Below are 23,432 nucleotides of genomic sequence, written 5' to 3' on the forward strand. Positions count from 1 at the left end.
AAGCCTCTGCCTTCGGCTCAGGTCATGATCCCAGGGTCCTGGGACTGAGCCCCGTATTGGGCTCTCTGCTCAGCAGGGAGCCTGCTTCCCTTCCTCTCTCTCTGCCTGCTTTTCTGCCTACTTGTGATCTCTGTCAAATGAATAAATAAAATCTTTAAAAAACAAAACAAAAACAAAAAAAACAACAACACCCAACCTGCACTCACTGATCTCCACTTTCTGACATTCATTACTGACACATACCTGCCTCTCCTTTACCGGAAGGGGAGAGGAAAAGTGATAAAATGTAGTTTATCAGCAATACAATCAAGACTTAATATAGAAAAACCTTCATGCTAGCCCTTTTAATATATAAAAAGGAGAAACTTCCACTGATACAATAAAGAATACTTATTTTATAGCTCAGCAAACCCAACTAATTATAATCAAAAATCCTTAGAATGGTAATGGAATCTTAAAAGAGGATCTAGTCCAACTCCCCCACCCTTCACAAATTTCCTTTGATCCCACACACAAGCTTATGTAGTCTATTCCACTTCAACTGTTTTTATAATAAAGAAAAATGTCAATGATAATAAAATAGTGAAGCAGATAAAATGAAAACCATGATACGGATATAGAGAAGACACATTCTGAGGTGAAAACAAGAAAAAAGTGTTTAGGAGACAATGAAAACAGAATTGTTAACACTACCTTCTTTCACTAAGATTTTGACAAATACTTTAGGTTAATATCGAATTCTTTCTCAATGCTGAATTCTTTTTTATGTAACTTATTAAAAAACAATTTCAGGGGCGCCGGGGTGGCTCAGTGGGTTAAGCCTCTGCCTTCAGTTCAGGTCATGATCTCAGGGTCCTGGGATCAAGCCCTGCATCGGACTCTGCTCAGCGGGGAGCCTGCTTCCCCTTCTCCCTCTGCGTGCCTCTCTGCCTACTTGTGATTTCTGTCAAATAAATAATAAAATCTTTTTTAAAAAATTAAACAATTTCAATGATTAGGGATAGGTTATAATTAGTAAAAACAGGGCACTGAATTCCTTTTTTCCATATGGGAAGTAGTCATTTCCATATACACATGAAAGACAAAAACATTATCCCAGTAATTTTGCTGAAACCCAGCCATTTTAGAACTAAGAAAAACTAATTTGTATATATTACTGTGAAAATAATTTTGAAAAAATACTTTTATTTAAAATTTTAAGTATTACCAAGTGCACTTTTTAATTTAAATGCTATCCATGCCCAGAAGAAACAAGGATTCAATACATCATACCCACCAATTATTTGACACTCACACTACATAGTCACAAATAAGAAATCTTAGAAGACTATGTGCTTCTACCTTTGTTTTTAAAAAAAGTTAAAAGAGCAAAACTTACTTTATTCTAAATTCTTAAATATTCTAAACTTTAAAAATCACCTACTAGTAAGAAAATAGGAGGAGAAAACTAAAAAAATCCATCACCTAAATCTGTTCATGGCTACTATTAAAAATGTTTAACTTTTCAAATTGCATTGCAATATTAAATTTTACCAGAACTTCTAAATTAAGATATTGCTCTATACAATGATACTCAAAAAATATTAAGAGTTCATAAATCTCAATAAAAATTAATGCCAGTCATGCTTTATTTATTCTTCTGAGGTTAGCTGATTAGTATAGCATCTGTCTTTTGGGACTGAACCTATTATTCAGTACATTTTATGCTTTTGGGAAATACACTGATTACTTAGACCTTAAATCCACATAGTAAAAACTACTGAGTGAAATCTTTTTTGAGCAAGACCAAATTTAATATGAGTTGGTTGGTAAAGGAATACTGGGGCACCTGGGTGGCTCAGTCAGTTAAGAGTTAAGAGTCAGATAAGAGGGACACCTGCCTTTGGCTCAGGTTATGATCCTAGAGTGCTAGGATCGAGTCCCGCATCGGACTCCTTGCTCAGCAAAGAGCCTGCTTCTCTCTCCCTCTGCCTGTCACTCTGCCTACTTGTGTGTTCTTTCTCTCTGTCAAAAAAATAAATAAAATCTTAAAAAAAAAAAAAAAAAGAGTCAGTTAAGAGTCCAACTCTTGATTTGAGCTCAGGTCATGATCTCAGGGTCATGAAACGGAGCCCCATGTCAGGCTTCCATGCTAAGCATAAAGTCTCTCTCTCCCACCAAAGTACACGCGCACACTCTCTAAAAGAAATAAATCTTAAAAAGGAAACTTGAGAATTCCACTCAATAAATTCAAATGGGAAGCTACCATGTGCCAGGTAGCACATGTTAGGCCATCGTCACGCAAAGATTGAAAAATACATGATTCTGGCTACGATTCTACTGTATCGGAATCAAACATAAAAGAGATTATTTCAATTTAACATGGCAAGCATATAACAGTTAAGAACAGTATATTGGGAATACACAGGAAGGCCACTATGCCTAGTCTAGGGCTATAAAGAAAGATTCTTGGAGAATAAAGAATCATGAAAAAAATGTTAGCTAATTATTAAGACTATGGATAAAGGTACTGGCATTCCAACCAAGAGTAACAGCCAAGACTCAAGGGAAGGCAAGAAATAACATGGTGTTTATTTATGTAAGAACCAAACCAAACCAAGCCAAACCAAAACAACAACAACAACAAAAAACAAAAAACAAACAAACAACAACAACAACAACAAAAAACCAACCAACAAAATAAAACTTCAAGGACTTTTTAGAGATAAGCCCAAAGGCTAGAAGGGTAGGAAGATGTTAAAAAAAACATCTATAACATACTATGAAGTTTGAGATTTTATTCCATAGGTAACAGAAAGTTAGTGATTGGACATAAAGAAAGGGAACGACATTTCTTTTAATTGTATCTCTCCAGCTGCACTGTGAATAAAGGCAGCAACAGGTAAACCAAATAAGAGGATATAACAGTCCCAGCAAGAGATGATAGGAACCTGAACTAACAATGTGATAAAAGTCAAAATGTAACATCAAAGGAATTTGTGGTTGCCTCCCAATGGGAGTGCAAAAGAGGGAAGTCAGAGTCATCCCAAGACTTCCAGGTTTCTTGGATAAAAAAGTGATGCTGATGCCACTGAGTTAGAGAACACAGGCAGAACAAGTATTTGCTTGCAGAATGTCCAAAAGAAAGAATACATTTTGAGAGTGGGCCCTTCCCCACCTTCTGGACCGCTCAACCTTACTACTCTACGCAGTTTCCTTTTTTTTTTTTCTACACCCGATGACAAATGTAGTCTACAGCTATCAAAACTGCATCAATTATAATTTATACACATGAGATTAAAAATAAGTGAACTAATTATAGAAACAAACTACCAATTTCTTATCTTTTAATACAGAACCCCATACCTAGGTAGTTCTAAAGTGGTTGCTACTTTGTTACCTTGGAAAGACATCTGCTTTCTGCCAAAATTAATATGCTGAACTTACCAGATTACATTACAATGCATTTTTTAATTTTCACACAGCCAGGAGTCTTTTCTTCTTTGTTGATTTTTTTCAATCTGTATTGTCGGATCTCTCTCACCAATGTATAAAAAGCATCCTCCACTCTCTGCATTGTAAAACACAACTTCTTTAAAGTCTGTTTCATTGGTAATGTTAATTTATTGGGACAGCCTTGTGTAAGAAATTTGAAATTGTGACCTTTACGTGAGAATTTCTTTTTAAAACAGACATCAGATTGAATAAAACTGGGGATGAAGCTTTAAAATATGGGCTTGAATCCTGGTTTGTTCTTTAAAATCATTTCTTATAATGGAATTAGAATTTTTAAAAAGTTTTAATTAGCAATTAGGGGAGATTATGAAAAACCTAAGCACATATATTAGCATCTGTGGATCAATTAATGCAAACATTTTAGTTTGTTAATCATGGAATTAATCAAAGCTTAACCTGAAGTTAGATTTAAATTATTTGATTTATTAAAAATAAGCAGCCCTACCTCTCCCACCCTCCCCTACCTGGGGAATGAGGAGAAAAATGGTACAAAAGGGATGTTTAAAGTTAAAACACACACACACACACACACACACACACACACACACACAATATCTCAAAATAAAGTTGGGTCAAGAGACTGGAATCTTGAGCTCTATATTCAATTAAAACACAGTCCAGTCAATTTTTAGAGCCCACAAGTGGAGCTGAGACTGGAAGGAATTTTGGTGGGTGGACAGCTATATTATTTAAATAAAAATGCTACATGAGGGCTATTTATCATAATATGAAAACACCATGAATTGTTTAAAGTACACACACAAAATAGTAGTAATGCATTTTGTTTTCTTATTTGAAAGAAGTCTTAAAAATAATTTTTAGAACAGGATCCAATTACAATGGCTTTATACCTTCTATTCTAATTTAAATACTCTAAAGGGAGAAAAGGGACATTTGCTTAGTGCCATAGTAAGAAAGCATGACGACAAACACAATCATATATGGCCATATGGACATGAAGTTTTTAATGTCTTTTCCATTCCAGAAAAGTAAGCAGTAGCCAAAGGGGACATAGTAGTCAGTTAACTGTGCTCCTAGTTTGTCTAAGAAAACATACCACCAAAAGTTGAAGCTTACATCTAAAGATAAATACACACAAATATTAATCTACATGTACTGATTAATTTCAAAGATTAATAATTGTGTTTATTCTTCTAAAAGAAAATGTAAGTATTTAGGAAGGCTGGTATATTTTATTATACATTTAATTTTAAGCCTAATCTGTTTTTAATTTTTAAAATGTATTACTTAATATGGGAATTCGCATATTTTAACTCTCTGGGATTGGTAACATTAGTCCTTTTATGAACCAAATGTGACAAAATGGGCCCAGTACCTAGGAAAGCTAATATATATAAAAAATATGGTTTGTAGTTTTAAATTTAATCAGGCACAGAGAATTAGCTATTTAAATATTAACTGAAGTAAACCAATTGTTAAGGTTCAATTTTTGCATGTCGAAGTTCATCACATATTCATTGTGTTTAATAATAGTTAAGGGGGAAAAAAGCACATCAGTTCTTTAGGACATATTAATTTTTATAAATCTCAAGAATATATTAAGTACTGCTTCAGTAGAGTTCAGTAGCTTACCTTTGAAGTAAAACTTTAAAATTCATAAAATTAGGTTTCAGTTAATAGGCATATAAGTATGTTGTTTACATGTTAAAATGTACATCTCAAGTTATTTATAACCATCCAGTGATATATTTCTATTTGGCTATCTAATAAAAATTAGTAATAGCCCAAAAAAATCTACATCTCTTTTTTAATGGAATCAATTTACTCAACTAGCTAGCCAGCTAGCTAAGTCAACTATAAAATAAAGATTTCTAACCATTTTCTGAAATTATTAAATACACTGGTACTTCAAGTTAGATACCCACTTGTGCCTGTATACAAATTTTTAGTATTTTGTATTTATCATTCTCAAGAGGAAAGGGTTTATTTTTAAGCCCTTAAAAATTATATATTAGAAATTGTCATTACATAAGATAAATAATTTAACTCATTAAATAACATATAAGATGTAAAGTATGAGATGGCATTTAAGATAGTAAGATATTTTCATAAATGACTCTCTTTCAATTAAAAAAATCAATGCAAGAAATTAAAAAATACATATATACACACACACTTAATATTTGTGCATACACACAAACACACACACACAAATAAAACAAACCAGGTAAAAGCTCATATTTTTAAAGAATGTAAACTCTTATTCCTATTTTTAAAAAAGTTACAAGGTCAGTAAGAGAAGTAGTAAAACATGCTAGGGGCAGAGGACAGGGTTTTGGTCCTCCACCAATTTAGGAGAAGCAAATTTTGATTGTAATTTGTTTCTAAAATCAGTTTGAATGGGTCTACTTTTTAAGTGTTGTGTGCATCCCCATCACCAGTACAGAATATATGATTTTTGTTTCCAGCAATGCAGAGAGAGAACTGGAGGCCAATAATTAAAAAGAAGCGATTACTACCCACCACCAAGAATTCAGCATTAGGACCTGAGTAGCTAAGATAATTAACACTGAGAAATAGTTCTTCCAAAGTGACTCTGGTCATTTCTTATTTTTACTAAGAGGAAATTATATTAGATTTTAAAGAGTCAGTTATTTACTATATTTTCTCAGACTTAAATTACTTCTCATTTCTTGATAATATGCTTTAAAAGTCATACGACATCAAGAGAACATTATTTATCCTTGTTTGCACTTTAAGCCACTGGTACTACCGAAGAGCACTGGTTTCAAACTCTAAAATGTGTAGGTAATTTTTGAAGACAAGGTATAGCTGAAACAGATTTTCAATACCCTCTTATCCAGCTGCTGAGCTCTTAACTGGCACTCAATGATTTATTCTTGAGAATATGGCTTATTGCCACATATATTCATTTTTAAACATCACTTACTAAATTTTCAGAACTGAAAATATGTAGGAACAAAAGTGTACAAGTTCATATGTGTAAACTGTTTTTAAATCAAGAGATCTGATAATAATTTCAGCTCAGCTATTATGTGAAAACACACTTATGAGACTAAGGAAATAGGGCATTCCATACCAGAAAAGAAATGGTCAGCAAATAGCACCATACTACGTTCTGGTGCCTATAATGCTTTCACTAAACAATTTCACTCTAAATGAGTTCCTACTGAGAAGCTTATTACAAAAAATATTCTTGAAAACACTTTCAAGGAAGTAACACTTCCAAAACTTCAAGATAGGCAGATACAAGACTACTAGCCTTTTCTTGGGAGACAGGAATGGGAGATACTAGATGCATTCTTTAAAAGAATTCTGTATTGGTGAATTTCTCAAGAAACCTTGCCAAACCACAGCTCATGTCAGGTACACTGAACTGCAGCACTACCGCTAACTTGGGAGGTCATGCTTGCCGCACACAGCAGGTGCTCAGTTACTGTTTTATTTTTAACTCATAAAAAAGCTAAAGTTCAAAATATTTATCTCCTGTACATAAACTCAACTACTAACCAACAGAAATATGGCACATAAGGAGGTTTTTTATTTGGTTTGCTTCAAAACAATGTAATAGAGGTCTTCTAACACCTAATTTTAAGTAGCTAGAAATTAACAAAAACCAGGAAATTAATCACTCAACATTTTTAAATTTGTAAAACTAATTTTCACATATAATGCTCAAACTGAGACCTCCAGAAAATAAAAAAGCTGAATTAGGAGTAGCAGATATGCTTAGAATTCTGCTTTTGTCATCCACTTTCCTGAACCCTCACCAATTCTGATTTTAGCAGACTGGAAAACACACAGCTGATTACCATGGTGTCAATGTTTTGGTTTCAACAGTCTTTGTCAACACTGCATGCCCAATGAGGCCAGAAAAATCTGGCAATTACTAAACTACCCAGATAAATGTGAAGTAGGTAAGGTCTTTATATACTTGGCACATAGGGGCCACATAAAGCATACTAGCAGAAAATAAAGTTACTCTGGCTTTTCAGATGTGGACTAAAATATTGTAAAAAAATATGTAATTCACTATATTCTAGCCCATATAATGGCCTTTTTAAAATTACAAAGTAATTTCATAAAATATATATTCTGCAAACCTATCTTAAAAAGTACTAGAGTAAAACTACTATTTCCCTTTCATAGAATACGTAACTTTTATTTTAAAATTACTACTGTTAGCCTGTAAAATTTAAGTCAAAAGTCTGACCTAACTTCTAGCATCTAATCAAACAGTACAGTTCCCCAGAGAATCAGGGATCAGCACACTACAGCCCACAAGCCAAATGTAGCCACAGCCAATTTTTTTGTACTGGCCAAAAGCTAAGACTAATTTTTCCATTTTTAAAGGGTCATAAGGAAAAAAAAAAGAAAACTCCAACAGATACCACTTGTGCTCCCCAAAGTTTGGGCTCAGTCAGTTAGGCTCTGATCATGATGGGACTGAGCCCCACATACAGTTCCCTGCTCAGCGGAAAGACTGCTTCTCCCTCTCTCTCTGCCTTCATGCTCCCCCTACTTGTGTGCTATCAAATAAATAAAATCTTAATTAAAAAAAAAAACACTTATTGTCTGTTCCTTCTAAATGAATGTTTTTTTCCCTACCAACCTTAATATAAAAATTCTTTTAGGTGTTTTGGTTTTAAGTTCATGCTCAAGACTAAAACTTAGGGTATGAAACAAGTAACTGCTGATAAAATTCAACAAGAGTATGCATATTTAGTTTTGCTCAAAAAACAAAGAAATAATAGCAGATAAGTAACAAAATACTCTGCAGAAAATAGGGCTTCAAATTTTCACAAAAACTGGCAATGTAAAATTTATGAAAATTTGTATTTATCACAATCTCCACAATTACTTGGAACAGCTCTTTAAAGTCTTCCAAAAGCATGCAAATATCAAATTAATTTCAACAGAAGAAGATGAATAAACTTTTGAAAGGCAAATCAACAAGTCCATAAAATAAAAAGAAATCAAAGATCAGAAACTAAAATATCTAAGTTATAGCTTAGCAAAATAAATTATATAAAGATATAAATAAAAGAGCTTTTAAGAAAAGCTGAGCATTAGAAGAAATAAAGTACTACAAGTATTCCTTTACATTACTCTATATTTTAATTAGATGATTTACATAAATGTCTACAAAGCAATTTTAAATTAATCCACTTCCATATCATACATACTACATTTACTTTCCCAACCCTCCCCCAAAACTGTATAAAACCTACAAAATCTACTTTAAAAGGAATCCAGGTAATCTTCTGATTATTATGAATGCTGTGGTATATTAAAGCATTAATGTCAAACACTGAATAAACTAGTACTTCTTAGATAGCAACTATACAAGAAAGAAGACACAGCTATTTCAGGCTCTTAAATAGAGGGCAACATTGTCAGAATAACAGACAACTCCTTTTTACTGTCATCTTTTGTCTTTCTACCCCAAGTATGATCCATGTATCAAAATCAGCATCACCTGAGAGCCTGTTAAAAATGGAGGATCAGGTCCCAACCTGAACCCTCTGACTAGAATCTGGATTTGAGTAAGAGGCCTAGTCCATTCATATGCATATTAAGTATAAGAAGCCCTGTTCCATTTGCAACACTTTACCACATTAGGCAAAACCTCAGTTTTCTTTCCTTTTTTTTTTTTTTTTAAGTTTTTTTTTAAAGTTACAAATAATGCAAATTAATAAAATGTTACTGGTATGATTTAGTAGTAGGCAGTATGTTGACAAATGTTTTCAATAATGTTCCTTGTATTTTATATTAAAGTTATAAATATTGTAATCATGTTTTCTGAGTATCTCTTCTGTAAGGGAAATCAAGCAGTCCTGTTACACAAGACAAGCAAAAAGAAGACAAAACCCAAACTCTCCCCAGTCTCTTGGACCTGGGAATGGATTTGAATGAAATCTTAATTCCTCTAAAGTAAAGTGAAGTACTGTATACCAACTTCTTTCTTTAACCTATAAATCAGGTTTTGGAATGAGATACTTGTACTATAATCAAACTACAGAAATTCAGCTTTTAATCCCTCCAAAAGAACTTAAAATAGAATTCATTGTTTCTTCAGTGTGTGTCAAATTTGTACAATCAGGAAGGAGTGCATACGGTCTTCCACTGGTGAAACAGACATAAGCATTAGCTGAATGATGGTTTACTTTAAAATTTTTACCCCTTTATAAATTCAGTGAAAGTTACAGAATACCTGTTTTTATAAATTTAAACATGTAGCGAGTTGTTCATCAATTTTCTTATCTCCTAGCATTACAGAAGTTAAATTCCACAAAATTGGTTTTCTGTGTTCACAGGTACATGTAACTAGCAAAGTCCAAAATAAATGTTCATCTTGTATGGAATATAAATTGATCAATTTCTTAGTGTATGAAAATTATATTCTATCATATCATTATGTATTCCTTCTAGAATTTTTTCTATATGTTAAACTCTCATTTCATACAAATAGGTTAAATAATGTCAACTGAAATTGTTTTACCTAGAAAAAAAAGTTGCTTTTAAAAATAAAGATAATTTTTTAAACAAAATTCAGAGTTAATATGTCATTAATTTTTGTCAGAACACAGTAAATGAATAACTGAGAATTCCTATTTGCTTTCTAAATATCCTTTTGCTTTAATGAAAACTTTCTCCAAAAATAAATATATCTTTCTTTAAAAAAACTCTACCAAAAGGGCGTTAGGGGGATGTGGTGGCTGGGTGACAGACACTGGGGAGGATATGTGTTGTGGTGAAGAGTTGTGAATTGTGTAAGACTGATGAATCACGGACCTATACCCCTGAAACAAATAATATATGTTAATAAAAAAATTTTTTTTAAAATTCTACCAAAATAGAATTCTTCAAATACAATAAAACTTAATCTAGAAACACATGACATAATACTTTTCAAAACACTTCTAAAATAGGAAATGAGTATTTGTTCCCCTGTTCTTTGACCTTATAAATATAACAGTTAAAAAAAAAATCCCTACATTTCTTGAATGCTTAATGTAAGATGTGCTGGGCTGAAGAGAAATATTCAATGTGGAAAGAAACCAAAGCCAAAAGTAATACCATGGACACTGGATTAAAAAACGCTGCCCTTTCATATCCTTAAGAGAACATTTACCAAATAAACATTGTCTTATTTTCTATATTAGCATTCTGGAAAGAAAAATTAAGTTACATTAAATGATGTAACAGTTACAAAATCAGGTATGTACATTTATGAATGTTCTTGCCTTCCAACCCTCAGAATGATGTTAACAGAATATATGTCAGCAAATTATAAATTAAATTATCTGATATAGTTTACAGGGAATAGATTCATATTTATTAAAATTTTACTTACCTGTCTTGTCTTTGCTGATGTTTCAATAAAAGGAATTCCATAACTTCTTGCTAAGTCCTGAGCCTGTTTTGTGTCTACTGTTCTAGAAGGCAAATCACATTTATTTCCTACTAGGACCATAGGTACATCTTCAGAGTCTTTAACTCTTTTTATTTGTTCTCTGGGGAGAAAGAAAAAGTTATAGCAGAGATATTAGTAACAAAATATACCTTTCAAAATTTGTTCATAATTCCGTCTTCTAAAATATAGCTGAAAGAAGACATTTAATGTAATTCCTAGTTTCCAACCACACCAAATTTTCCTTGCTTCTCCTTCTATTATGTCTCTTAAAAGATAAAATACCAAAATATATGGTAAAACTACAATATAATAGGTCCATATGCAGGTAGGTCACAATGATAAAACAGGAAATATTGAAAAAATTCTAGGCTAAAAATATGCTGTGCCTAATTTTTAAAATTGTAATCTTAGAAACATATACTATGTTATTAAATGTACATGTATAGAATTAAAGATGTTTTTATAAAAACATGGATTACAACACTGACATAATTTTCATACATGTCTTTTAAAAAAAAGAGCACCAAGTGGGAAGACTCTGATTTCTATGTGGGTAACGCTGACATTATTACAGGTTTATTCTGTTAAAAGTCCTTCTACATGTTGATTTTTTTCAATAAGATGTGTATAAACTCTAAATTTGGGGTAAAATTATATTATTTCACAATTTTAGGTGAATTTCAAAAGTACAGCAGGGAATAAAAGGTAGGCAATAGAGTCAGAACTGGTCCAAATTCCCAGTTTCTCTACTTAATAGCTAAGAAAACTTTATAGCTTAACATACTGACACCGATTTACTATTCTACAAGAATACTGTCACCCACTCAAATTTCTTTTTCTCTATTAATAGACTACAAAGAAAATGGGCTATAAGAAATGTATTAGAATGTTACACCTCTTAACAAGGCTAACTCACTGTTATAGAACATAGCTAATGAATGGGATATTTAATACGCACTTTTTCGAAAACTGTAAACCCTCAAAGACATAGAATATAAATTATATTTAATACTATTAATGATTTTAAAAAGTCAATTTTACGCAGATTTGCCTGTTCTTTACAAACTGTAACTGTTCTAATATTTCAATCTTTTTTACAACTTCAGAGATTGTTTTTCTTAACTATCTAAAGCCAATGTTTATCCAGTTTCAAGAAATTCTACACTACACCTGATTATTTTTAAGGCTATCTGAGTGGTACCTCCATTACCTTTTCATATTTTTGTTGATGGTTTTCATTTTTATGATGGCTCTAGCTTAAAGCATTGTGACCCTAGTGTACAGTGGTTAAGAGTACAGGTTTTGAAGTTAAACAAGCCTAGAGTTCAATTCTAGCACCACTATCTATGCTACCTGGAACAAATTACTCAACTGCTCTAATCCTCGAGAACTTTATTTGTAAAACAGGGATATATTACCTACCTCATTGTTATTTTAAAATTCAGTTTAGATAATTTATGCATGGTAGGCAGCAAAGACATAATAAGTGAAAGATGTAATTACTCCTCAATGTCATTTTATTATATTCAATTTAAACCCACCTATAATGGTGAATATCTTCAAATGATTTAGTATTATTTATGGCAAATACACAAAGAAAGCCCTCCCCAGTCCTCATGTACTGGTCCCTCATTGCACTGTACTCCTCTTGACCTGCTGTGTCGAGAATATCCAAGAGACAGGTTTCTCCATCAATTACTACTTGTTTCCTGTAGGAATCCTGAGAAGGGAGAAACATAGTCAGGATTATTATGGTGCACCTTTTACTTTTAAAAAGGTGTCATATGCAAACCAACAACTAAAAGACAACCCAATTCAAAACTGGGTAAAGGACCCGAACAGATTCCTCCAAAGGAGATACACAAATGGCTAATTACACACATGAAAAGATGTTCAACACATCATTAGGGAAATGCAAATCAAAACCACAAGGAGCTACCATTTCACACCCATTAGGATGGTTATTATTAAAAATAAAAAAATTTAAAAAGAAGGAAGACAAGTATTAGCAAGGATGCGGAGAGACTGGAAACTTTATACATTGCTGGTAGGAATGTAAAATGATACAGCCAATGTAAACAACCGTTTGGCAGTTTCTCGAAAAGTTAAATATAGAATTCCCATATGATCCAGCAATTCTGTTCCTACATATATAACCAAAATAACTGAAAGCAGGAAGTCAGATACTTGTATATAAATGTTCACTGCAGCATTTTTTAGAATAGCCAAAATGCAGAATGTATATATATTATATATATAAAAAATACATATACACATATACACAGTGGAATATTATTCAGCCATAAAAAGGAATGCAATTCTATATGTTATAAAAAGGAATGAAATTCTATGTGTTATAACATGGAAGAACATTCCAAATTTTATGCCAGAAACACAAAAAGCCAAATATCTATAATTCCACTTATGTGAGGTACCTCAAATAGGTAAAATCATGGAGACAAAAATGTATAATAGAGGTTACCTGGGGGGGGGGGGGATTTGAGAGCTATTGTTTAATGGACACAGGTTTCAGTTTGGGATGATGCAAAGGTTTTGGAAATAGAGCTACTGGTTGTTCAACACTGTGAATTTACTTAATGCCACTGAATTATACATGTAAGAATGGCTGCAATGATATATAAGATACATTAGATAAATGTATATATCTTACAATTTCAAAAAAGGTTTACAAGAAAGTGTTACGCAAAAAAAAAAAAAAATGATGCAAGTACTCATATTATTAACAAAAAGACACAAATACTCTATGAAAGAAAATAATTACTCCAAAAATGGGATAGCTCTAGCAACTCTATTATTCAGGATGATTTAGAATGACAAGAAAAATCAATTTACAAATAGTTGTCATGCATCTATTTTACTTACAGTCAGACGAATATATAAGAGAAAGGTCGATACTGAGGATTTTAATGCCCTTATCCATTTCTGAAATCCTGGAAACAATATCTAACAGCCAGAGAAATACTAGGATAACTCTAGAGGGCATGATTGTTTTATCTGCAAATTCTATGAGGCCTCTATAAAAGGGGGAGCAAGAAGGGAGAAAGAGATGGATATCTTAAAGAGACTGTGCAACTCTAAGACTGAATAAAAGGAAAGGGAGTGGGCAGCATTATAGAACCTTAAAATGAAAATCTGATTTTCCTCTAACGTTTGATTAATACTTACACCTAGAAGTCTTCATGTACTTTCTGCCAAAATAGGACTCAAAAAATAAGGAAAAGGGATGGTGTAATGTGAAGTCATGGGATAAGAGGCAGAGCTGAAAATGGATATAACGTGTAAACCAAAGACACTTCCTAATTGTTCCACATGTGGGCTGTAGTATTAAAGTGCCCTTAGTTCATGAATTACCGTATAGACCACTCTATCATTAAGAAAAAAGAATGGCCATTGAAAATCACGTTTTTGGGGGCGCCTGTGTGGCTCAGTCACTGGGCATCTGCTTCAGCTCAGGTCGGTAAACAGGGTCCAGGGTCCATACTGGGCTCCCTGCTCAGTGGGAAACCTGCTTTTCTCTTTCCCACTCTCCCTGCTTGTGTCTCCCTGCTTACTGTGTCTCTCTGTGTCAAATAAATAAATAAAAATCTTTAAAAAATTAAAAATAAATTAAAAACCATGGTTTTGGTAAAATATCTGAAAAATCTTTACAACAGAACACAAAGATTTATATGTAGCATGATCCCAAATATACACATGTATCTATACAAATGTATCAGTATATATACTTAAGAACTGGTGGTATATACATCAAAATGTTAAAAGGGAAGTTTTTGGTAGATAGTTAATTTAAGAAATAAGGAACTTATCTCTTGCTTTTTATTTTTTGGGTACTTAATGCTATATTAAACATATTACTTTCTAAGAATTTTAATTTTTAAAAGTGTGAAAAACTACCATATTAGACTATGATCTCATGCTTACCTTTTAAAGTAAACTAAATTTTCCAAACTGTCTATAAAAGAAGGATATCTATTTATTTTCTAAAAAGAAGCTTTTTACTAAAGATTTGAATATTTTATTGGTATTTTATTTTATTTTTAAGATTTCATTTTTAATTGTTTATTAACATATAATGTATTATTAGGCCCAGGGGTACAGGTCTGTGAATAGCCAGGTTCACACACTTCACAGCACTCACCATAGCATATACCTTCCCCAATATCCATAACCCAACCACCCTCTCCCTACCCCACTCCCCCCAGCAACCCTCAGTTTGTTTTGTGAGATTGAGTCTCTTATGGTCTCTCTCCCGATCCCATCTTGTTTCATTTTTCCTTCCCTAGCCCCCAAAACCCCTGCTTTGCCTCTCAACTTCCTCATATCAGGGAGATCATATGATAACTCTCTTTCTCTGACTGACTTATTTTGCTCAGCATAATACCCTCTAGTTCCATCCACATCGTCACAAATGGCAAGATAGTATTCCACTGTATACCTATATACCACATCTTCTTTATCCATTCATCTGTTGATGGACATCTAGGTTCTTGATTAGCATTTTATTATTTTAACCTATTCCCTTAACTACTTGGAAGAACTCCTGTATATTATAAATTGGAAAATCAGGGGTGCCTGGATAGGTCAGTTGTTAGGTGTCTGCCTTTGGCTGAGATCATGATCCCAGGGTCCTGGGATCAAGCCCCAAGTTGGGCTCCCTGCTCCACAAGAGGCCTGTTTCTCCCTCTCCCACTCCCGCTGCTTGTGTTCCCTCTCTCGCTGTCTATCTCTGTCAAATAAATAAAAACCTTTAAAAAAAAAAAAAAAAGGAAAAGAAAAGAAAACCAGTGTTTTTGAAGTATGATGAAAGAGCAGGAATTGAGAGCAAAGTACAGTGTCTTAGAGTCAATCCATTCATTACCCAGGTGTGGCTATAGACCAAAGATTTTCTTTACCTATTGCTGCTGCCTCACATTCTTCACTTACCAATGCTAACTTAAGTTAACCTTATAGTTGTTAGTTTTCTTAGTTTTTACATCTAAGATTTTCTCCCATCAATGAAATTAAAGACCATACTTTCTGGAGCCCAGGGATTATTTACCATCTACCCACAGATAATACCTCCAAGATGTACCTCAATGAATTCCCACGTTGTGTTTCAAAAGTATATAATGTGGAATATTAGTATTTTCTGTGTATATTTCATAACATGTTTCCATGAAGGAACTGAGAAACTGGGAAAACAGTCCCTACTGACCAGTACATTACATTCTCATTATCTTTTCCCTTCTAAACTCTAAATTCCAGCAAAGTTCTGAGTCACACACTCAGTTACTGAAAAAAAGTAATCTAAACCTAAGAGCAATAAGTAGAATACCCTGATTAGAAATAACAGATTTAGGTTAAAAAGTCAGTATTTCCAAAGTGAATTCTAACTAGAGTCATCCTTAGAAGTGCAATCACTGAGCCACATAAAAAGGCAGTGCAACCTGGTAGAACCACAATAACAACATATTAAATGGCACAGTTTAATTTGAAAAGAACAGACAGGTGTGGTGACAAAACAAAAAGCAAGCACAACAAAAATGACATACAAAGATTTTGTTCTAACTTCTGGTTAGCCATAAGAAAAGAAGTAAATAGAGAAAAAGAAAGAAAGAAAAGAAGTAAATGGAAGTCGGGGTGCCTGGGTGGCTCAGTGGGTTAAGCTTCTGCCTTCCGCTCAGGTCATGATCTCAGGGTCCTGGGATGGAGCAGCACATAGGGCTCTCTGCTCAGCATCTGCTCAGCAGGGAGCCTGCTTCCCCCTTTCTCTCTGCCTGCCTCTCCGCCTACTTGTGATCTCTCTCAGTCTCTGTCAAATAAATAAATAAAAATCTTAAAAAAAAAAAAAAAGAAGTAAATGGAAGTAGAAAAAATTCAGAACAATGTAGACTACTTCCCAGGATTAGAGTCTAAATAAGGGTTCAGCAAACTACTGGCCACAGGCCAAATCCTGCCCACCTGTTTTTACATGGCCCATAAACTAAAAATAGTTTGGGGGCTTTTAAATCAACATTAGAAAAAAAAAAAAAGCAAAGATTGTGTGATGAAGACCTTTATAGAAAATGTGGTCCTCTGCAGAAAAGCTTGGCAACCTCTGCTCTAAGCTAATAACTCTTCACAAATCTGAAGTAATCTCAGTATGTTATTCTTTTTATACTTAAAAAAAAAAATCACCACTTTGAGAAAGTACGGATTAGCAAAATCCAGCCAATTCAAATACACATAGATTGTATAATGAAACTAGGTAAGAATGAAGCAAGAAAAGGTCAAGACATTATTACTATTTTTCTTAAAGTAAGCTCTATGCCCAGTGTAGGGCTCCAGCTGAGAACCCTGAGACCAAGAGTCCCATGTTCTACCAAACTGAGCCCGCCAGGAGTCCCAACACCTTAAATTTCCAATTAGTTATTATCTCCAGCCTTTCAAACAGAATGAACTTTTAGATCGGGTACATAGGTTATTTAACATCCTTTGCCAAAAAAAGGCTAAAGCCACTTAAATTAATTCAGTATAACATTATTAGAAGGAAAGTTATTCCATGTATTTTTCTTTACTCCTGGCTAAAGTGCTGTTTTTTAATTTGTTGAAGTGGTTAAAAACAACAAACAACTTTTCTAAGAGAAATACACCATGCTGGCAAAACTTAATCATGATAGAGCACAAACATTTCTGGTGATATAATGAACAGGCATAATCCTTCTGGAAAGCAATCACAGCATTTATCAAGAACCATACAAATGTTCATAGCCTTGGAAACTAATGCTACTTCTGGTAAACGATGCTGAGGAAACATGGTTTACCTTTTTTTTAAATGATAGTTATAACAGAGATATACTAAACATGGCATCCTAAAATGTCTTCCAAAGAAAAAATTACATAAGCATTTAATAGTGACCCACAATCTTATGCTATTTATCTGTTTTCAAAATACACTTCACATCCAAGCATCCACCACCACCATCACCCTCATCCGTGACAACTGTTTTGTCTCGTGCAATTTCTTGTAAGTGCTTACAACAGAGATCTTCATTATTACTCTTATGATATGTTCTCCACAGAGCAGCTAGTGACTGTTTTTAAACACTGGTTAGACCATGTCACTCACTTGCTTTAAGTCTTCTAATAACATCCCTTCCTTTCTAAAAATAAAATCCTTCACAAAATTATCTGTACCTACAGTTTAAGTGTATACGCCCTACTATGCTGTGAACTCCCTGATAGCTGGGCTCACATCTGCTCTGCTCACTGTACACCCTATGTTTAAATCCTGAATACCACAGGCAACCGGTACTGTCTGATGAATGAATGAATGAACCCATTCAACATAAATATATGCATACACTACAACAGTCTTACAAAAATAAGCACAAGTTTAAGATACTATAAATGATATTAAAACAATAAAGATGTAAATTTTAAAATTATATTAAGAGTATTTAAACAAATGTATTCAAGCAAGTTTTATAGAATATGAAACTTTTAACGTAGAAATATAAAAACATGAGAAAAATTTAAAAACATTTTTGGGAAGAGAGTAAGACTACAGAGAACAAAGGGGCTTTCAACTGTATTAAATTTTTATCTTGAAAAAGAAAAAGGATCTACACCAAATATTGCAGAATGTGAAAATATGAAAAAGCTGGTTAGTGCATACATAATGTTCATTATACTAATTTTCTATACGACATTAAGAATGTACCAATTTCGTCACCACTCACTAACAATAATTTTATATTTTTTCTTTAAATTTTGTCAACTTATTAAGAATTCTTATTATTTTAATATCCATTTCTTTGAGGACTAGTAATGTTACTTTTTTTACTGTATTTCCACATTTATTCCCATCACCTGGAATTTTCATCTTTTTTTCACTGACCTGTATAATTTTTTAAAGTGTTTTCCACTTTATTAAAACACCTTTAAGGGGGGGGCACCTGTTGGCTCAGTCAGAAAAGCATCTGACTCTTGATCCTGGGGCCATAAGTTCAAGCCTCACATTAGGTTGGAGATTACTAAAAAAGTAAATTAACTGGAAAAAAAACCCCACACCTTTAAGTGTTGTTTTATGTGAAGAAACATATCTGTAGACGCATTAAAGGAATTTGAAAATGAAGACTAAATCATTCAAGATGAGATAAATTTGTTGACCAGGACATCACTTTGTCAATTTTCTTTTACAATTTATAGTAACCAAGTTACTTAAGAATGTTCATCTTTTAACACTCAATTTAGTTTTTCAACTCAGGCAGTGAAACCCTGACGTGGGAAGATACTACAGTAAACAACAAAAAGTTTGTCAGATGCTGTAATAAGCATATTACAAGCATTATCCCATTTAATCTCCATCTTCATGCTGTTGATTCCATCAGATACTCTTGTAAATATGAATAGGACTGCTGAAAATGTCAGCTAAAGTATTATTTGAGGATTTACTTTTGAGATGTTAGGTTTTCTTAATGCATTAAGTGCCAAAAGTACTTTTCATTGTACTGCTAAATATAAATAACACCTATAGGGAAAAATGAGAAACTTTTACTCTCTTAATGCTCAAGTATTTTGTTATTCTTCCAAAAAATTATTTGAATCCATCATAGAATGGTATGTTCCACACTACTGGCTGTAAGCCATCAACGGATGTTGTAGACAGCTAGTTTTCAAAAACAGCTAGAATCATGTATAACAGCCAGGTATGTTAGAATTATAGGAGGAAAGAAACACGGACTTTGGGAGATCTAAACCCAAGCTTATTATTAGTTCATTCCCACGTACTCAGTCCATTCTCCCTTGCATCTTAGGGATACTTACTATACATCTACTAGCTGTTATATACTATGCCAGGAGTTATAAAGTTTCTGACCTCAAAGAACTAGGTCTGGAAGAAGAGATATGGTATACAAATAATTAAAATATAATGAAATAAATGCAACACCACATGCAGGACAAAATACAATGGTAGCTAACAGGAAGGAGAGATCAACTTTGCTTACAGGAGTTCAGAAAGACAGCGAGGAGAGGGCCACTCCTGGCAGTAAGGAGCCAAAAAATGCATAAAAACATGAAGCATATGTTGAGTACATGGAACCAAGAAGTTCAGTAAAACTTTAACTTAGAGGGATTTTAGGTAAGTAGAAGTGAAACCGGACAATCAAGCAGAAGTCAGCTTACGGAGGGTCTTTATGCCACATTAAGGAATTTGGAACTTCATCTTATACTAAATTACCGGAAGATTTTTAAGTAGGAAGGAAACATCAGATTTACCAGATTCACTGTTAGTATTATGAAAAATCACAGAAGGGAGCAGGTTGGAGGCTGCAAGATGAATTAGGAAGCTATTACAAGAAATGACAGAACCTGAAGGCAGCAACAGTAGTAGACAGGGAGAGAACATTAGTTTAGAGAAATAGTTATTGGGTAAAATTGGCAGAACTACTTCATATATTGCTGGTGGGAATGTAAATATTGCAAACACTGTGGAAGAGTCTGAGAGCTGCTCAAGAAGTTAAACATAAAGATACCACACGACTTAGCAATTCTATTTCTAGTTATATACCCAAAAGAATTGAAGATATATGTTCACACAAAAAAGTATACACAAATGTTTACAACAACATTATTCAAAATAGCCCAAAAGAGGAGACAATCTAAATGCCCATGAACTGATTGATAAACTCAGTAAGGTATTATCCATATGACAGAATATTATTTGACCATAAAAAGGAATGAAACATTAAACTATGTGATAGTGAGGATGAACCTTGAAAACATTATCCTACATGGAAGAAGCCAGACACGAGAAGACACAGACTGTAGGATTCCAGTTATATGAAATATGCAGAATAGGCAAATCCGCAGAGACATTACACAGTCATTACCAAGAGCTGGCAAAAGGGACTAGGGAATGACTGCTTATAGGTAAGGGGCTTCTTTTCGAGGTGATAAAAAAATGTTATGGTTATATAACTTCATGGATATACTAAAAATCACTAACTGGATATTTTTAAAGGATGAATTTTATGCTATATGAATTATATCTCAATTTTTTTAATGGTAGTTTACTGATTGGGCATAGGGACAGAAGGGGAAGAGTAGAGGAAAAGATGAGTTCAATTTGGGGTATGTCGAATTCCATGTTTGGATTGTTCTGATGGACATGACCTGGAAGCAGCTTGCTATACAGATCTCATGCTCAGGACCGAAATCTAGGCTAAAGATACACTCCTGAATCTTCAATCTATGGGCAGCCACAGAACTCCTCTTACTTGTGGTGTGAGTGCAGGCAAACTACTTAATGTCTCATGTACTGTAAGGCATTGTTCCTTCAGTGGTAAAAGCTAGTAAATAATACCAGACAAAATTCTGTATACAGGTTAGTATTAAAGACTATGAAAATCCTTTATAAAAGTGCTATAACAAGTTAACCATATGATTTTATATATTACATTGCACATGCCCTTACGGCCCAAAAAGTTTAGGAGCCAGGCCACTGGTTACTATGAACTCTATGGCAACAGTAGTATCCTGTCTTTGTAAGATTATTGAACAACTACCCTTGGACTACTTTTGCAAAATCAATCACCATATTTCAAAATAAACATAATAGCGCTGGACAAGCTCCAGGAAGGAGAGCTAAAGCTCTGAAGATTACAAAGGATCTCTGTTTTAATCAGGCAGCGAGGGTGTTAAAAGAGCTTGTTCTCATGATAGAAGTTTTGATTAAGATATTCATTAATAGTAAAAATAAAGAAAACAAATTTTTTTTAAAAATTTCTTTACTAAATGAAGAATACTTTAAATTACGAGAATGTTGAATCTCAGCCTAAGACTACTTGCAAGTGGGGCACCTGGGTGGCTCAGTTGGTTAAGCATCTGCTTTCAGCTCAGGTCATGGTCCCACAGTCCTGGAATCAGCCCTGCATCTGGCTCCTTGCTTGGTAGGGGGCCTGCTTCTCCCTCTCTCTCTGCCTGTTGCTCCCCCTGATTGTGCTCGCACGTGTGCGCGCTCTCTCTCTCTCTCTCTGCCAAATAAATAAATAAAATCTTAAAAAAAAAAAAAAAAAAGACTACTTGCAAGAGATAAAACTGGTTCAAAAATCTGAATAAACTCAAGGAAAATTTGCATAACAGATTTTGAAAATAAAGATATATTAAGCATGCATCTGTAACCACTGAAGTCATGTGGCATTCTGCCATAAATTATCACTTGATGCCAAGGTCAGAATGTAAGGCAGGATCGAGTATAGATCCAATCTTAATAATTACAGATGCCAATAGAATCTTCATGTTTTGCATTATATTTCTCTCAGCTCTTCTTTAATTGGCCAAATACCAAATTCTTTATCCAAGATACCTCTGCACTGTTCAATCTGTTGAGGCTTTAAAAAGGGGGAAGAAAGTAAATATGAAGCAATCAAATGGTAGATAATACGTTAGGGACTTTTCTCCCTCAAAAAAAGAGTATTTAATTTTCCCTCTCAAAACATATATATTTTTTAAAACCAAAAACTCATTTTTGGTTTTTTTAAAACCAAAAAACTCATTTTTAAAAACCCAAAACTACAGAGAATGAGTCTGACTGAACTACCATATTTTATGTACATATTCACAGTTTTTATATAAAAGAATTACACTCTACACAATGTACTATGATGCAGCTTCACTTCACAATGGGTATTGTTCAATGTTAGTACAGATATATCAACCTAATCTTTTTGACAAGTATATAATTTGTACAGATATACTATAATTTACTTTACCCACTGGTAGCCATGTGGATTATTTCCATTTTCAAAAATCATAAACAACACTGCAAGAAACATTCCTATGTATTACATATCTTAAACACTTATCCAATGGAATCTTTGGGATAAATTCCTAGAAGTAAAATTACTTGGTCAAAGAACATGCAGTTTACATTTTGATACATATTGCCAAACTGAACTCCAGAAATTCTCTAAGAAGGTACACTTCCACTACCTCATAAAGAGTATACTTGCCTACATACCCCTCCCAGCCAGCACCCCTATCATTATAATCTTAGCCAGTATTAAAGTGCCAGTCTTTACTGTTTTGAACTTGCATTTCTGTATTACTGAGGTATCTTTTATATGTTTGTATGTCACCTGTTTTATTTTTAATGGATAGGTTGTCTATTTATATCCTTAGCCTCTTTTTTATTTCATTTGAATGTTTGCTTTTTTCTAACATATATGAGAGCTTCCTGATGACTATATGATATAAATACTTTCCCCAAGTTTCCCTGTATTTTTGTTAATAATGTCTTAATTTTCATGTACCCGAAGAGCTCAATCTTTTCCTAGGTGTTTTCCTAAGTGGTTTATGAATATTTTGAAAATGGAAAGGATCTCTACTTTTGTCAGTGGAGAAAAATGTTTAATCCCAATTCCACAAATATGGAAGCTAGCCTAATGTTAATTCACTTAATCTGTATTACTTAAGATAATACTTCAAGAACCAGGATTGAAGACTGACATCATTTTATTTCAACAGCTGTCTGATATTTAACAATGAAATGTAT

At 33.4% G+C, this 23,432-nt stretch overlaps 1 protein-coding gene across 3 annotated transcripts in view; it reads right to left on the reverse strand.

The window, feature by feature from the left end:
- KRAS (KRAS proto-oncogene, GTPase) overlaps positions 1 to 23,432 on the reverse strand; it is a 39,074-nt gene that overhangs the window by 6,292 nt on the left and 9,350 nt on the right. For 2 of the 3 annotated variants that reach the window (XM_059185794.1, XM_059185792.1), the window contains exons 3-5: positions 12,436 to 12,614; positions 10,835 to 10,994; positions 3,427 to 3,550 (exon numbers count right to left, since the gene is read on the reverse strand). In XM_059185794.1, coding sequence (XP_059041777.1) covers positions 3,431 to 3,550; positions 10,835 to 10,994; positions 12,436 to 12,614 — 459 coding nt within the window. In that variant the 3' untranslated portion in view covers positions 3,427 to 3,430. The remainder of the gene's footprint in view (positions 1 to 3,426; positions 3,551 to 10,834; positions 10,995 to 12,435; positions 12,615 to 23,432) is intronic. The other variant, XM_059185793.1, reaches the window with a different exon arrangement.

Source organism: Mustela lutreola, chromosome 8, assembly GCF_030435805.1.
Source record: "Mustela lutreola isolate mMusLut2 chromosome 8, mMusLut2.pri, whole genome shotgun sequence".
NCBI classification, from domain to species: Eukaryota; Metazoa; Chordata; class Mammalia; order Carnivora; family Mustelidae; genus Mustela; species Mustela lutreola.